At 35.5% G+C, this 15949-nt stretch overlaps 1 protein-coding gene across 3 annotated transcripts in view; it reads right to left on the bottom strand.

Moving 5' to 3' along the window:
- Positions 1–2952: 2952 nt before the first annotated feature.
- Positions 2953–15949, bottom strand: part of C17H12orf4 (chromosome 17 C12orf4 homolog) — a 45408-nt gene continuing 32411 nt past the window's right edge. For 2 of the 3 annotated variants that reach the window (XM_058559021.1, XM_058559020.1), the window contains exons 12-14: positions 4773–4830; positions 4110–4177; positions 2953–3504 (exon numbers count right to left, since the gene is read on the bottom strand). In XM_058559021.1, the coding sequence (XP_058415004.1) occupies positions 3412–3504; positions 4110–4177; positions 4773–4830 (219 nt within the window). In that variant the 3' untranslated portion in view covers positions 2953–3411. The remainder of the gene's footprint in view (positions 3505–4109; positions 4178–4772; positions 4831–15949) is intronic. The other variant, XM_058559022.1, reaches the window with a different exon arrangement.

Below are 15949 nucleotides of genomic sequence, written 5' to 3'. Positions count from 1 at the left end.
TCCATCTGCTACTTATGTTGTCCTTATTTCTGCCCTCCCTTTGTAATACACTCTCATGTAAACATTTCTGTCTAAAGTTGTAGTCCCCAGCTTGGCGTTTCAAATTAGTGGTCCTTTAAGATGTCATTGAGCTATTTTAAAAAATCTTTCCAAAAATACGTTTCAGTGGGACAAGACTTCACAAGTTAAATAAAATGGCAAGGTTTTGTTTTTGTTTTTGTAAATTTGCTTGGAATTATACAGCGATGATTCTATATATTCTATGTGATAAAACTATGTATGGAATTATGTAATAATAATTCTATGTGTTCTATGTTAGGATACTGTGTATCACTTGCTAACACTATCATTCAGTTCCACAGACAGGCCTCTGATTAACAAAAACCAGACTGCTGCTCAAATGATTTCAATTGTTTGCTAAGCAAAATTTTTCAAAATATTTCAGGGAAATATGGAGAAGATAAGGAAAAGGTTCTTTGATGGTTAAAGGATAGAAAACCATTGATATAAGTGGTTCTGAATACATGGTACTTTTTGTAAATAGGTTTTGTAAAATATTTTTCATTATTTCATAATTACGATAATGAATTTTACACTGCTGTATCTTTTGAGCAAAGCAGTCAATTTCATCTAAATGGGAAAACTAAGTAACAGAAAAGCAATCATTTTCACCTAGAAACTGAAAAATAGCCCTGAGGCTCCCTCTCTAAGCTTCGTCAGTTCTTTCCACTCACTCTGCTGATTCTCCCTAGGGCCTCCAGAACAGGAATGTTTCCATGAATTCATCTTTCCTTTGTGGAACATTTTTTCTTCTTGTGAGAATTAGCCAGGATCCAACTGAAGTGACACAAATGATAGCGTGTACTGTGCCAATAAGAGATCTGCCAAATCCCAGGCAAGCTAAGTTGTTTCCGTTGAAATTCTTTTTCATGCATTTCTTCCATTGTCATGCTGAGGAACAGCTGGTGCCACACTTCTTGACCAATGGCAAGGTTAGAGCCATGCTTGAGAATAGAGGTGGCGGAAGGGGAGCAAAGAGCAGTAGAGAATGGAGAACTCAGTCTCAAGGCCCCTGCCTGATTTCCAAAGCGTATTTTTAAGGCCTTGAGGACCATATTGTCATCCGTCTTAGAAATACTTCACTGTTTATTCAAATAGAAAACTTCACGCTCACTGAGACACTCCTCACCTATGTTTGTGCAAAGGCCCAGGGCCTCAACCCACAAAAGACTCTTGGGGTCAGCTTCTGTCAGCTTACTGGCCATTTATCCCAGCCTCTCTTCATTCTATTTTGACTCCAATCTGCACCTTATACCTAGAATGCCCTGCTTTTCTCAGCCTGCTAAGAAGGAACTGAAACCACTCCCACCCAAAAAGCCCTCTAGAACGCTCAGAAAAAGGTCATAATCTCATCCTTCCTGGTCCAAATACAAAACTCCAGATTTCCTCACCTACTCCTTTACCAAAATCCCCACCAGTTAATATTTTAAATTATATATTTGTTAGTGTTTGGTGTGTCTTCATATCAGTGGTATGTACAGCAAAAGCATGATTTTTCCAATCTTACCACTTCTGTGTATCTCATAATGTACTACCATGTGAAAAATGGATGCTTAATAAATTGATCCTGATGCCATAGGCCAAATAGTACCTTTAAGTTGCCCTGGGGAGAAAGCCACCACTCTATACATAACTTAATAAAATAGCCTTGAGGTGACAAGGGAAGCGTTGGGCAGCAGCATTCACCGGGCTTCCGTGAACGACCCCTGACTCCTACATCCTGACACCTGGCTGCACCCTTCAAGCTGCTGACTGTACACTTAGTTATAGGAATTCTGTAGAAAGATTCTCCATTCTTTTTGAATCCCTTTCATTGAGCCCACTACATCCACCTTCAACTCGGCCTGTCACATTGTGAACTAATACAGTCTCAACACCACTCTAGCACAACCCTATTTTCTACCTCTGTCTACCTTGCTTTGCATTAGAATAAGTCTCAATGATAACAGGTGCCTGGAAGACAATTTCTCGCTCTAAGGGCAGAATATCTAACTTCTTGGTGGGATCACCAGGAGGCTGGTGATCTTGGCAAAGGCTTTGGAAAGTGTTAGTGTGTAATGGACACAGTCTGGAGTGGGTGGTCTCCTTAGTGTTGCTCCTTGCACAATTGTTTCCTTGAGTTGAAAATCAAGACATATTCTATATTATGGGAGAGCATTTTGCATGCCAAAAGAGTTTCTCTAAGTTATTTAGAGAAGTTATTATTTAGTTATTTCGGTTTTTTGGAATCAAGATATACCATCTTATTGTGACATCAAAGGTCCTCCATTTCATTCCGTTGGCTGGTTACAACATCCATACAATGTGGATTTCATGAAACTATTGCTTTTGTAAATGCTTCTGTTCAATGGAGTGACTACTCATATCAAGTATGTTACAGATGGGATAAATAAGTGATATGCAGCATCTGAGAAAGTAGTTCTACAAGGAAAGACAATGGAAAAGGAGCAGAAACAGAGCAGAGACAGAAATGGGGATATAGCTATTAGCAAAGAAATGCAAGAAGTAGAAGAATGGTTAAGGAAGCTGAGAATGCAGGAAGCAGGATGGAGAAATAAAAATGATCCTCAGTGTCTGATTGTCATAATGCTGGTGAGCACTAAAATACTGCCAGGTGCTGGTTTAGATGAATTCTCCACCCGGCTTGCAAAGAAGCACACTATTTTCCCAGCCCATGAAAAGTTATTAGTAGACAAGGGCAAGGTCGCATAGGGAAGATGAGACAGAAGTAAAGAATCCAAAGTCCTTTTCTGACTTTTAACTTATAAAACTTTAGAAAGAGTATATTAAAAGCAAGTTTTGAAACAAGAGAATTTAAAAGAATAAGCACATTTGTCTCATATATTTGTGTTTCTACAAAAAGATTTTCTCAAGAAATCCATATCTACAATGTATATTTCAGTGCTTTTTAATTTTCACTTGGCAAATAAGGCAGAGGGAAGATTTATTTGTATGCTTAATTAAGCTTTGCACCTGACATGATTCAAACCTTTTGGAAAAGTTAAATGTCTCCACGAAAATGTAGTAAACGATCTCCTACATCAAGTGTCTATGTGTGATAAACAGGAAGTTTTAACTTACTGATATTCACAGATAGGACGTAACAGTAGAAAAAAAGAGATCTTTTTTCCATAAAGAAACTTTAAGAACAAATGTGTAAGTAAGGGGCTGATCACTAGTCTGCACAGTATACGAATTTTTGGAATGTTTAACAGACATATCATGACTTGATTTGTGGCTTGGGCTGTAGGTTCTCTTTCTGGGCATCTTTTCTTGACAGAATCCCAGCATAGTTCAAGCTCCTGAAGAGCTCAACAATCCTCTTCCAGCAGGGTGTCAGTCTACACGGGTTTAGTGCTTGGATGTTAGGGTAAGTGTTGATGATACTCGGAAGATCTGGGGGAGCATGTTACTAAGTTGATAAAACATTTCTTCAGAAATACTCTGTAAGAGGTAAAAAAAGAGAAAAGTTTGCACTTGTTAAATCATCATTGATTTTTAAATTTTTAAAGTATTTTAAAATACGGAACTAGTTTTAGACATGGAATGCAATATGTCAAAATTATCTTTCATGACTGAGTTAACTGCATGGCTATGGGCAGGGGCTGCTTTTCTGGCTCCATCCTCTGAGAACCTATGATATTTCTGTCAAATACCAGAAAAACCCCTACACAACACTAGTGTAATCAGTAGTAAAAGTACCACTAATCTTGCTAAGTTCTAGACAGAAGACAGAATCATTCTCTGCTAATGCCCTTCTTTATGAACTCTTCAAAATCCCTATCACATAAATATGGAAAAAAACAAAGGAATGATGAGTCAAGTTTGGTTTTGAGGTTGAATAAAAGATCCTTTGAGTGGCATATGCTAACATCTTTGACAATAAACTAAATGCCTTTATGGCATCCAAATACTTCTTCCCTTAAAAGAATAGGAAGCTGCTGGCATTTTGTTATGTTATGTGAGTTTAGGGCAGTGTGCCTAGCTATATGTGTGAGGAATACTGTACCAGAGATTAAACTGGGGTGAGATCTATTCAGATAACACACCTGTGGTACCAGAAATTGCACTGTCCTAGAAATTCCTCCATCCCATGAAGCCATTTCCATCATGAAACCTAAAACAGAACAACAGACTTTGCTGAATTATGAGTTCTGGTCCTCGAACTTACCAGTCCCTACTGAGATAAACGGAATCTTCACTGTGGGGCTTTATGTCTTGACTTTTTAGGTAGCCACTTGCCTGCAGCAGAGGCTAAGCCTAAAGGCCAGATAAACCTCTGCAGTCCTTAGTGCCCCATGCCAGAGGCGGTTAACATAGCTCTGTCAACATACTCTTATTTGTGATTTCTCAAGTCCCATTTAGTCTCCATAAAATGAAGCTAAAACAGGTTATTAAAGGTTAACCAAACATGTAGCTCTATTTTTTTGTCTTTTTTAGAAAATAAAAGGCAATACACAACAAGCTATAATCAGAGCAAAATATAAATAACATCCAAATATCCCTGTATTTCAACTACGCCAGAGATTTGTTTATTTTGTGACTGGAAAAAGATAACTAAAAAAGCCATTATGAAATATTTGCTTGTTAAACTGTTTGAGGCACCAGATGACAGTGGTCACTTTCATGTTCTTCCTCCTGGGTTGCTCTACTTTCACTATTTGAGAGGAAGAAATATAGGTGGTGGTTGTTAAATATAAGGTTACACTCACCTTTGACACACTTAAACACAAGTTCTGCTCTCCTTAAGCACCACGGTATAGTCATTTCCTAAAAACAGAAGCAAAACAAATCATATGTTTTTAACAGAACTTTGTAAAAAAAAATATAATCAGATCTTAATAGATCTATAATGTTGACTACCCACTTTGTGAATAGATTCAGGCAACTATCTGCTAATTTCAGTTGGATTTCCTCTGGTTTTTAGGAATATAACTTCTTCCAGCTGTTAGACTATACTTGTGGAATGCAAACTAATTTAATTAGCCTAGTAAATATAATTTTAAAAATTAACATATCCTTAAAACTTTCTAGATAATTCTAAAGACAAATATAAGTGACACAGGAACTCCACCTACTACTGTCAATATGTTAGCATGAATAATTCTATTAAATTGTATAATATTTGAATAAGCAATGCATTAAAATGTTTTTATTGCATAACATGTTATTACAAAAGTAACAGAAATAAACACCCCATCCCAGCCACCTAACAAACCAAATGCATTCATTTTTCTATGTTCCTTTCTTATCTTTGACCAATTGTGCACACAATTGCCAGTGTCAGACTATAACCGATATATTTATAGTTTTTCAGTTATGATTATGCCATTTTAAACTGTTTATTTTCACTATCATCAGAATTATTTTCCCATGTTACAAGTCTTCATAATTATGTGATTCAACATAATGAAATATGTTTAAATTATTTCATTATGGTGATTCTCAATCTTTTTGGGTCTTAGGATCTTTTACACTCTTAAAAATTACTAAGGACTCCAATGACTTTTTCTTTATGTGGATTATATCTTTTGATATTTATTACATTAGAAATTAAACTAGATAAATATAAAAATATTAACTTCATTTAAAAACAACAATAAATCCATTCCCTGTTAACATAACATTTTTATGGAAAGTAACTACATTTTCCAAAACAAAAAAATTTTAGTGAGTAGAGTGGCAATGTTTTACATATCTGCAAATCTCACTGATGCCTAGCTTAATAGAAGACATCTCGATTCTCACATCTGCCTTTGCATTCAATCTGTTGTGTTATCATAAAGAATGTAGCCTCTGGAAAAACTCACTGATGCTCATGCAAGAATGAGAATAGAAAAGGCAAATCATGTCTTGGTATTATTATGAAAATATTTTTAATCTTGCTGACTTCCAGAAAGGGGCTAGGATCCTGAGGGGATCTTCAGAACACAATTTAAAACAGCTCTTTTATCGAGTTAAGGTATCATAACTTATTTAAACAGCCCCTTATAGTTATATTTCCATTTTTTTTGTTAATAATATTGCAGTGACCATATTTATGAATATATATGCATATATCTTGTTTTATGAATAATTTCTTGGGATACTTGTTTCTATAGACTAGTGAAATAAAATTTAGGTTCTTCCCTAAAAGGTTATATCAATTTACACTAGCCATTAGCAAGGTATGCACCATCCAATTTCACCATATGTTCACCAGCATTTGGACATTTAAATATTATTTAACATTTTTACTAATTTAATAGATCAAAAATGGTATCACCCTGATGGCTTTTAAAAAAGACTTTATTTTTACAGAGAAAGTGTGAAAATGATGTAGAAAGTTCCACATACCCCCTCACTCAGTTTCCCCATTAACATCTTATATTAGTATAGTACATTTGTTACAACTAATGAACCACTATTGACATATTATTATTAACTAAAACCCAGAGTTTATTCAGATTTCCTTAGTTTTTGCCTAATGACTTCTGTTCCAGGATCACATCCAGGATACTACACTACACTGAGTCATTATGTCACCTTAGGCTTCTCTCGCCTGTGAGTTTCTCAGACTTCCCTTGTCGTTGATGACCTTGACAGTTTTGAGGCGTGCTGGTCAAGTATTTTGTAGGATGCCTTCTACTGGAATTTGTCTGACATTTTTCTCATGAGTAGACTGGAGTTATGGATTTAAGTGGAAGGCTACAGAGCTGAAGTGCCATTTTCATCGCATCATACCAAGGGCATATACACTCAACATGATTTATGACTGTTGATGCTGACCTAGATCACTCGGCTAAGGGAGTAGTTTTTAGGTTTCTCACTGCAAAATTATCCTCACCCCCCACCTTTCCACAAAGTACTCTGGAAAAAAGTCACAATGAGCAGCACACACTTAAGAGGTGGAGATTTTTGCTGCCCTCCTTAAGGATGGAGTATCTACATAAATTATTTGGAATTCTTCTATATGAGAGAATTGTTTCTTTTCTCCATTTATTCAGTCATCTGTTTATATCAGCATGGACTCATGGATATTTACTTTATATGTCGGGTTATAATTCAATATTACTTTTTATATTTTGTTTGCTCAAATGGTTCCAGCTTTGGCCACTGAGAGTCTATTCAGTTGGCTTGTGTGTCCCTGTGACATAACCCCAAGATTGTGGCTTTTTGTTTGAGTATTTCCTTACTTTCAGGCACTACAAGATGCTCCAGGCTCATCTTACATATTTCCTGCTCCAGTCCTTGAACCAGCCATTTCTTCAAAGAGTCCCTGAAGAAGGAACCCTTCAAGGTTCCTTGTCTGAGAATGGTATTAGACACCAAGATCTAGGTGCTAGATGTGTTCATTGCTACTGGGGTGTCATTGTTTCCAGGTCCTTTCAGGTCACAGAGCAAGGAAATATATATGCATATACCACCACCTTGATGTTTTATTTTGTATTTTAATGCTAATATTTTAAGGTTTATATATTTTTTCTTTTTGGAGATAAAAATATGTTCATTGTCACTTATGCTGCAAGAAACTGTGTCTAATATCTCCTCTAATAAGTACTTTCTAAAGAGAGTTCACAGTAAATGACCTTTAAAAACTCCCAGTATGTAAATAAATCCTTCAATATGCAATATATCACCTATAAATTATTTTTTTCTATAAAACTTAGGAAATCACGATAAGGTTTTCTAAAGTACTTCTCATGCTGAAACATTATAGAAGCTTTAAGTACTGTACCAAAGAACTGTATTCTTTATAAAGGCAATCAAGGGCTTTTACGTAAGTTCTTCTGTCATCAGGATAGCATACATTTGTTACAGTCTGCCTGTATATGTATGGAAATATACAAAAGAACTAATAATTTTTAGCATTGATACTGCCTTTGCAAATTTCAGGCAATGCATAATCTCACTCTTGGTCACTTATGAACTTTGGAGGTCTTCAAACTGGGATCATGTTAATGGGATCAATTTTTTAGATCCTCACATCCACAGGAATCCTTTCTTAAAACTGATCTGACTGAAGATATGCCTTTGATAGAGGTATAGGTTTCTCCTTTGCCATTTCCCCTTTCACACTCATCTTTCTCCAACTACAAAAGAAAAGCTTACTTCTCTCCTATCCTGACACCTCCACCTCCCAATATAAAAACCTCTAGGGCATAAATCAGAACATAGGTTTTAGTATTGTGAAAATTAAGAAATCTAACGACGGGGTAACTAATGTTTTTGTAAATCATGTGGCTTACAATTCTTTGAGGTTCAACAAAATTGAAAAAAAGGACCTAATTGAGGTGTTAGCTATTAAATTTTTGATGCTAACAATCCTATAATCCAGGAGTTAAAAGAAATCCGGGGGCTGGCCCAGTGGCGCAAGTGGTTAGGTGCGCGCGCTCCGCTGCGGCGGCCCGGGATTCGCCGGTTCGGATCCCGGGCGCTCACTGATGCGCCGCTTGTCAGGCCATGCTGTGGCAGGCGTCCCATATAAAGAGGAGGAAGATGGGCATGGATGTTAGCCCAGGGCCAGTCTTCCTCAGCAAAAAAAGGAGGATTGGCAGATGTTAGCTCAGGGCTGATCTTCCTCACAAAAAATAAATAAATAAATAAATAAATAAATAAATAAATAAATAAATAAATAAATCCATTGGCTATAATAATAACAAAAAAAATGAAAGTAACAAATGTGGTGAGGATGTGAAAATATTGGAACCCTCATACATTGTTGGTGGGAATGTAAAATGGTGCAGTTGCTGTAGAAAACATTTTGGTGGTTCCTCAAAAAGTTACATATAGAATTACCAGATGATTCAGCAATTCCGATCCTGAGGATATGCCCAAAAGAACTGAAAATACATGTTCAAACAAAAACCTGTACATGAATGTTCATAGCAACATTATTTATAATAGCCAAAAAATGGAAACAACTTAAATGTCCATCAACTGATGAATGGATAAACAAAATGTGATATATCCATAGAATGGAATATTATTCAGGCATAGAAAGGAATGAAGTACTGATATATGCTAAAACATGGATGAACCTTGAAGACATTATGCTAAGTGAAAGCAGCTAGGCACAAAGAAACCACATATTGTATGATTCCATTTGTATGAAATGTTCAGAGTAGGCATGCCCATAGAGACAGAAAGATTCATGGGGCTAAGGGATGGGGGTGCAGAATAGGGAGCGACTGCTAATGGGTAGGGGGTTTCTTTTTGGGGTGATGAAAGTACATAGTGGTGACAGTTGCAAAACATTGTGAATTTACTAAAAAGCACTAAATTACATTTTTACATGGTTAAAATGGTGAATTTTATGTTTATGAATTTATCTCAATTAAAAAAACAAAATCAGTGACACTGATACAACAAAACTCTTCCATGTACATCCATTTATGTGAACAAACTTCTTGGTGCTGCTATCTATAAAAACACCAAATAAGAATTACATTGATCATAATTCTAGCAGCAATTAACATTAATTTATAGACACATGAATGGGGAAAAATAAAACCCTATCCATCTCTGTAAGAGATGCATTTTAATGAAATTTTAATTTATATGTTGAGTTATCAAAATATGTTATTTTGATCAATTGTATACTAATAATTGCTATAATAACACAGAAAAAAATTATAACAGAGCATTATGGTCACAGGGAATAAATTTTTAGAAATTTCAGTTAATATACATATTTTCATTCCAGAGAAGTCTGAGGTGATTAATACAAAATAATTAAGCATAAAATACATTACATTAGGAAAAATTCTATGGGGATATATTGGAATGGAATTACAAATTCAAAGAGAAAAAGGAAAGGTGTAAAATTTCTGACTATTAAAAGTTTGTGTATTTTAAAAATGGATGATGCTGTGCGTGGTTACAGTATTAAATTCCGCTGGACATACTTTAAAGATGGATGTAATAGTTTTTATCCCAAAAGGCAACCTTTTCAATTTCACTGTAAATTATATTTTTTGCAACTATTTAAACCTACATGAAAACTTTTATACATCAACTTTAAAACACGTGAGGGATACAGTTTTGGAAATTATTTTGGGGCATACATGAGCAAAAACTTCTTATGACCACTGATGTAATCCACCACAAGATGAGAGGCAAAGGGAAAATGAGGCAGGTTGTTCTGTTTTCTACAATCTCAGTTTTCTACTTCTGCTATTAATGAGATTCATTAAGTTGACAGACACAAATGCTGCCAAAGCTGCATGATTTATAATGCAACGTTAATACATTTTTTTGAATGATGCTAAACGCTAACAGAGTTGTCACAGAACTTCGTATTTTGCCATCTTCTCTTAGTTTCTCCTAGCTCTTCCTTTCCAAGACTACGCATGTTGATCCTGTCCCTCACTGGTGTCCTCTAGGTCCTTTTCCTGTGAGTTATTTCTTCCTTCTCTTCTTCCTCTCACTCCAGCGTGCTTTTGCCCTCTTCCTATCCAACATGCGCATGTCTACCACTCTCGTCTCCGCCTATTCTAAAAGGAACCTTCCCTTGATCCTTTCATTTATGTCCATTATTCCTTCACCACAAAACTTAAAATAGTGCTAGCCACTTATTGCCTCTGCTTCCTTACCAACTACTTATTCTTTCACCCTTGGCCATTAGGCTTCCACCCCTACCAGTTGACTGAAAATGCTTTATCTGAGATCACCAATGATTATTACTTACCAAATCTTTTCTCAGTCATAGTTCACATTAGTGGCCACTTCCCTTTTTTCATGAAACTTCCCTGGCCCCTGCCTACCCGCCTTGGGGGCTGATGTGTCATCCAATTATCCTAGTTCTTCAACACATCTCTGATGGTCTTTGTGAACTCAAGCCTAGTTATTGCTGTGGCTTCCAATCTAGGTTCCTGGACTACAATATTTCCCATCCAAACCACTGATTTGGCTAATTTATCTTAAGTACATTTCTGATCATATCATACTCCTGTTTAATAATTAATAATTGCTTCTTATTGTCTCATGAAAAATATCTAAGCCTTTCTTTTAGTATTTAAGGCTATTTACATTAGGTTGAAAACTACCTCAGCTTTTATGACTTTTAAATAAAAAAACAAAGGTTTCATTCAAGTATGAATGTCCACCTTTGCCCGAGCATGATCTGCAATGCCACTTGCCTGTCACCCACCTCCTCCCACTTTTCCTCAAACCATTGCTTCTACCTAGAATGCCCTCCCCATTATTTCCATCTAGAAATCTGATCTTCATTCTTCAGTGTCCAGCTTAACTGCCATCTCCTTCATAAAGTATTTCCTATTTCACCAACTATGAATGGTGTCTCTATCCTCCGAACTTCCAAAGTACTTTATTTTTCTTTTATCTCAATGATTACATTTTACCTTGTCTTTTTTGGGGGGAGGGGGAGGTTTGAGGAATAAGTAGGGAGACGGGATATGTTTTCTTTGTTAAGTTATGTGCTCTCTAAGGGTACGAACTACTATTTATTCACCCTTATTACTTTTACAATGCCTTCTGGAATACTGAGCATACAGATTCTCAAAATTATAGGCTGAATGAATCATCTTTTACCTATAGAAATTTAAAAAGAAAGTGACTTTCTCTGCAGCCAGAAATAGGCTTTAAGAGGAAACTACTTTTTGCGTCCAAGACATGTTAAGGTTGATAAATAAAAGGGGTCTAGTTGCTGAGAGGGCTAAAAAGTAGAGTCCTCTTTTCCAAGGTTCTGGAAGCTTAAAAAAATGATTAGTAGAATTTTCTGATGTTTAACTTTATGTTTATAACACTTCTCAGCTTCAGAGTTCACAAGAGGAAGAGTACTTCCTTGTAACTTCAGAGGCTGCTGTAAGAGAACCACCGTGCTTTATGGGAGTACACACATGCGTGGGGTGACAAGTTTATGTCTTCTGGCTTGTTTTTCCCTAGTTAAAAAAAATAATGTACAGAGAAAGCACCGTGACTAAGAAATATCTACCTACAGCTAAGAGAAAATGCTGATAGCTCTGAAAACTACAATAATAATGTCCTATGTTTACAAGGAACTTTAAAGCAACCTTTATAAATTAAAAAAAGACACTGAAAAAAGGTACAGTGAATTGTTCAAGCTCATGTGAGAGTCTGAGACCTGCATTTTCTTTTTTTTTTTTTTAATTTTTTGTTTATTGCAGTAACATTGGTTTATAACATTGTAAAAATTTCAGGTGTACATCATTGTACTTCTATTTCTGCATAGATTACATCATGTTCACCACCAAAATACTAATTACAACCCATCACCACACACATGTACCGAATTCTCCCTTTCACCCTCCTAGAGACTTGCATTTTCATTTTCTTAATAGTGTCATTCGAAGAGCAAGGTTTTAAATTTTAATGAAGTACAATTTATTAAGTTTTTCTTTTATGGTTTATATTTTTTGTGTCCTAACAAAGCTGCTTAACCACTATCGAGATTTTCTTTTACGTTTTCCTCTAGAAGTTCTATAGTATTAGCTCTTCCGGTTTAAGTTAATTTTTATGTATGATGGGAGGTAAAGGTCAAGGTTATTTTTTTCTATATGAATATCCAATTCTTCCAACACCTCTGGTTGAAAACACTACCCTTTCTCCCATTGATTTTCCTTGGCATCTTTGCTGGAAACCAAATGACCATGTATGTATGGATTCCCTTCTGGATTCTCTACTCTGTTCCTTTGATCCATAGTCTATTCTTTTGCCAATATCACTTTGTAGCTTTATAGTGAGTCTTGAAATCAGTTGGTGTGAGTTCTCCAACTTCGTTCTTTTTCAAATTTATTCTTTTTTTCAAAATTGTTTTGGCTGTTTTAGATCCCGTGCATTTCATATAAATTTTAGAATTAGCTTGTCAATATCTTCAAAATTGCTTTATATGGATTTTGATTGGGATTTATATCTATAGATCAATTTGAGGAGAAATATCTTAACAGTATTGAGTCTTCTAACCTATGAACATAGTATATCCCTCCATTTAAGTTGTCAAAAATTTCTTTCAGCAGTTAAAAACTCATTTTGTAGTTGTTAAGTCATTTTTCATAGCATCTTTTTACTTGAAGACATTTTAAGCTTGTCTTCAAGTTCTTTACACACAGTAACCAACTATTTTATGGTCTGTATCTCATAATTCCAGTGTCTCAAGTCTTTCTCTATCTGGTTTCATGTTTGGTTGTTTCTGCTGGTTCTCATTCTTGGTATTTCGATTCCTTAAGGGCCTATTTACCTTTCACTTCTGTTAAACATTTTTTCTGAAGCATCATATGTAGGAATAAATACTAAAGTATAACTGAGTATTTGCATCACCTTAGAATATTACTCCAAAACATAACATTTTTCAAAATACCATGGAAATAATCAGAATCAAGAAATTATTACTATTTATACTATTATAATAAAGCACTCATTTTTATATATAAAAATCATTATCTAACAGTAACTTGTCTTATAGTCTGTATTTATTGACTGCTATGACTAGCCTTTGGATATGTCAGGCAAAGGTCGAGCCTAAGCACCACTACTCACATGTGGACAACTTATGTGAATTGCAAGCATAGAGCTTCTGAAGGGGTAGCCTTGAACACCAACGTGTAGAATATATATTATTCCAAGGTATTAAAATCAGGATAATACGGTAATGATGAAAGATTGAAGCACAAGTTAGAGTAGGGATGGTTCTAACGGTTTGAGCAAAAGTAGATAGGAAAAAAATAATCAAGTTCTTTCATTGCCCCACTTCTCCAACCATCATCACCTTTTATTCATGCTTTCTTGCTTTGTGTATATGTGTGGTTAATAGTGTGGTCTAGAGCAAATATCTATGAGACAAGTTAGGCACTTCACACTCTTCAGAATGATGTAAATTAATGACAAAGTTTCATCAGTGCTATATAGAGAACACACGAAAATACCAATTTACGGCAGGATCCCAGGATATGTTTGAAGTGATAGACAATTTAATTTTCAGCAGATATAAACCCTCATATTCTATATACTTTAGCTCGATGCTACTTAGCAGCATATGAATCTGAAAGGAAATGCTAGACATTTGCATGGACATGCATGCACATATGCGCGCACACACATCCAAGTTGTTTTTAAATCTCCTATTTGCCTACTCAGAGACTCCATCCCAAGCATCCCTGTCATTTTTCCTCTGATTAAAACCAGCAACTAAAAAGAATGGCTTTGAGTTCTTGGAAAAGGTAAACTGTAAGCTTAGCAGTCAATAAGGTCATGAGAAGACATAACTTATTGGATGTCATCATGGGATGTGGCCTGCAATCTCACAAGGAGCTCTCTTCTGGAAATAAATCTTGGTATATATTATACAGTAAATGGGGTATACAACATAGTAGGTCAGGTAACAGTATAGAAAGTTTTTGACTGTGAGTTCTGAGTAATGGTCAAGTGACTAAATCTTAGTGTCACACCTGTGAGAACACATTATGAAAGAAATCCATTAAAGAAGCTGAACAGATCATGTGAAACACTTCAGACTTTGGAAATGAGGCAGAAAAATTGGGTCCTGAGGCTACACTTTAGAAGATATGTGAGAGAATAAATTCTAAACCTATGAAATTGAAATTAAAATGTTAATTCTGATCATAATCGCAGACCATACTTTCTATCTCAAGTAAAGGCCATACTTTGAGAATTCAACTTGAATCTTCTGATTAGGCTAAGGGTGAACTGCAGAGGTGATTAAGATTTAGTTATTACATACTTTTAGGTCTTTACTGTATGTCTTGGAAGTTAGATACCAGAATTATTTTGAGTTTACATATCCCTGGGAGAAATTGCAAGAATATTCCTCAGTCTCAAGTATGTGCCTCTGAGGTACGTGAAAAACTTGTATTAATCGGTTTCACAGCCATTATTGGAAGGTGAGAAATAGTCTTTCTTATTTTTCACATTCAAAAACAATGGGTTAGGTACAACCACTTTGGGAAACTATTTGGCTATATCTATCAAAACTAAATATATACACACTACATCATCTAACAATTCCATACCTAAGTATATGCCCAATAGAAATGCCAAAGTATAGATACTAGAATGTTCATAGCAACATTAGTCATAACAACCAAAACCTGGAAACTACCAAAATGTCCATAAATAGTAGAATAGCTAAATGACTGTGGTCTAGTCACACAATGGAATAATATATAACAATAAGAATGAACAATCTACAACCACAAACAATAACATGGATAAATTTCACAAACATAATATTGAGTGAAAGAAGCCAGATACAGGAGTATGTACTATATGATTCCGCTTATATAAACCACAAAAACAAGTGTAACTAATCTATGCTTTTCAAAGTGAAAATAGTGGTTACCCTTGCAGAGGGAGTGTGGTTTAAGTGACTGGAAGGGAGCACGAGGGTGGCTTCTGGGGTGCTGGTGACGTTCTGTTTCATGACCTGGGTATTGGTTACATGGGTGTTCAGGTTGTAAAAATTTGAGCTATATAGTTATGATATGTGTACTTGTCTATATGTGTATTATACTGTAATAAAAACTTTAAAACAAATAACATCTTCGTCAACCACAACAATTATAATAAGTAAAACCTGAGTCCCAAATTATTCAACAAGTTAACAGTAAAAATAACAAGGAACTCAGGATTCTTGACTTGCAGGTTCCTTCTACATCTATTAGGTTAGACTGACGCTAGCATGACAGTAACTTCAGATCACAAAGATCTACAGAGATAAAACTGATAATATCAGCATGTCTTTCTTCTCGCTGATAGATTATTTTTTCCTTTCCTTTTTTTCGTTTAAACTGCTATGAATTTCTACAGCTGTCTTTACTTACCATAGGACATGGACTGTTTCAGACATTATCATCATTACCTTGCACACACTGAAATGTGGTAACCAAGTATCTAGCAATTCTGTTTCTTAGAG

This window comes from Diceros bicornis, chromosome 17 (genome assembly GCF_020826845.1).
Source record: "Diceros bicornis minor isolate mBicDic1 chromosome 17, mDicBic1.mat.cur, whole genome shotgun sequence".
Lineage (NCBI taxonomy): Eukaryota > Metazoa > Chordata > Mammalia > Perissodactyla > Rhinocerotidae > Diceros > Diceros bicornis.
This window is presented reverse-complemented; position numbering and strand designations above follow the sequence as displayed.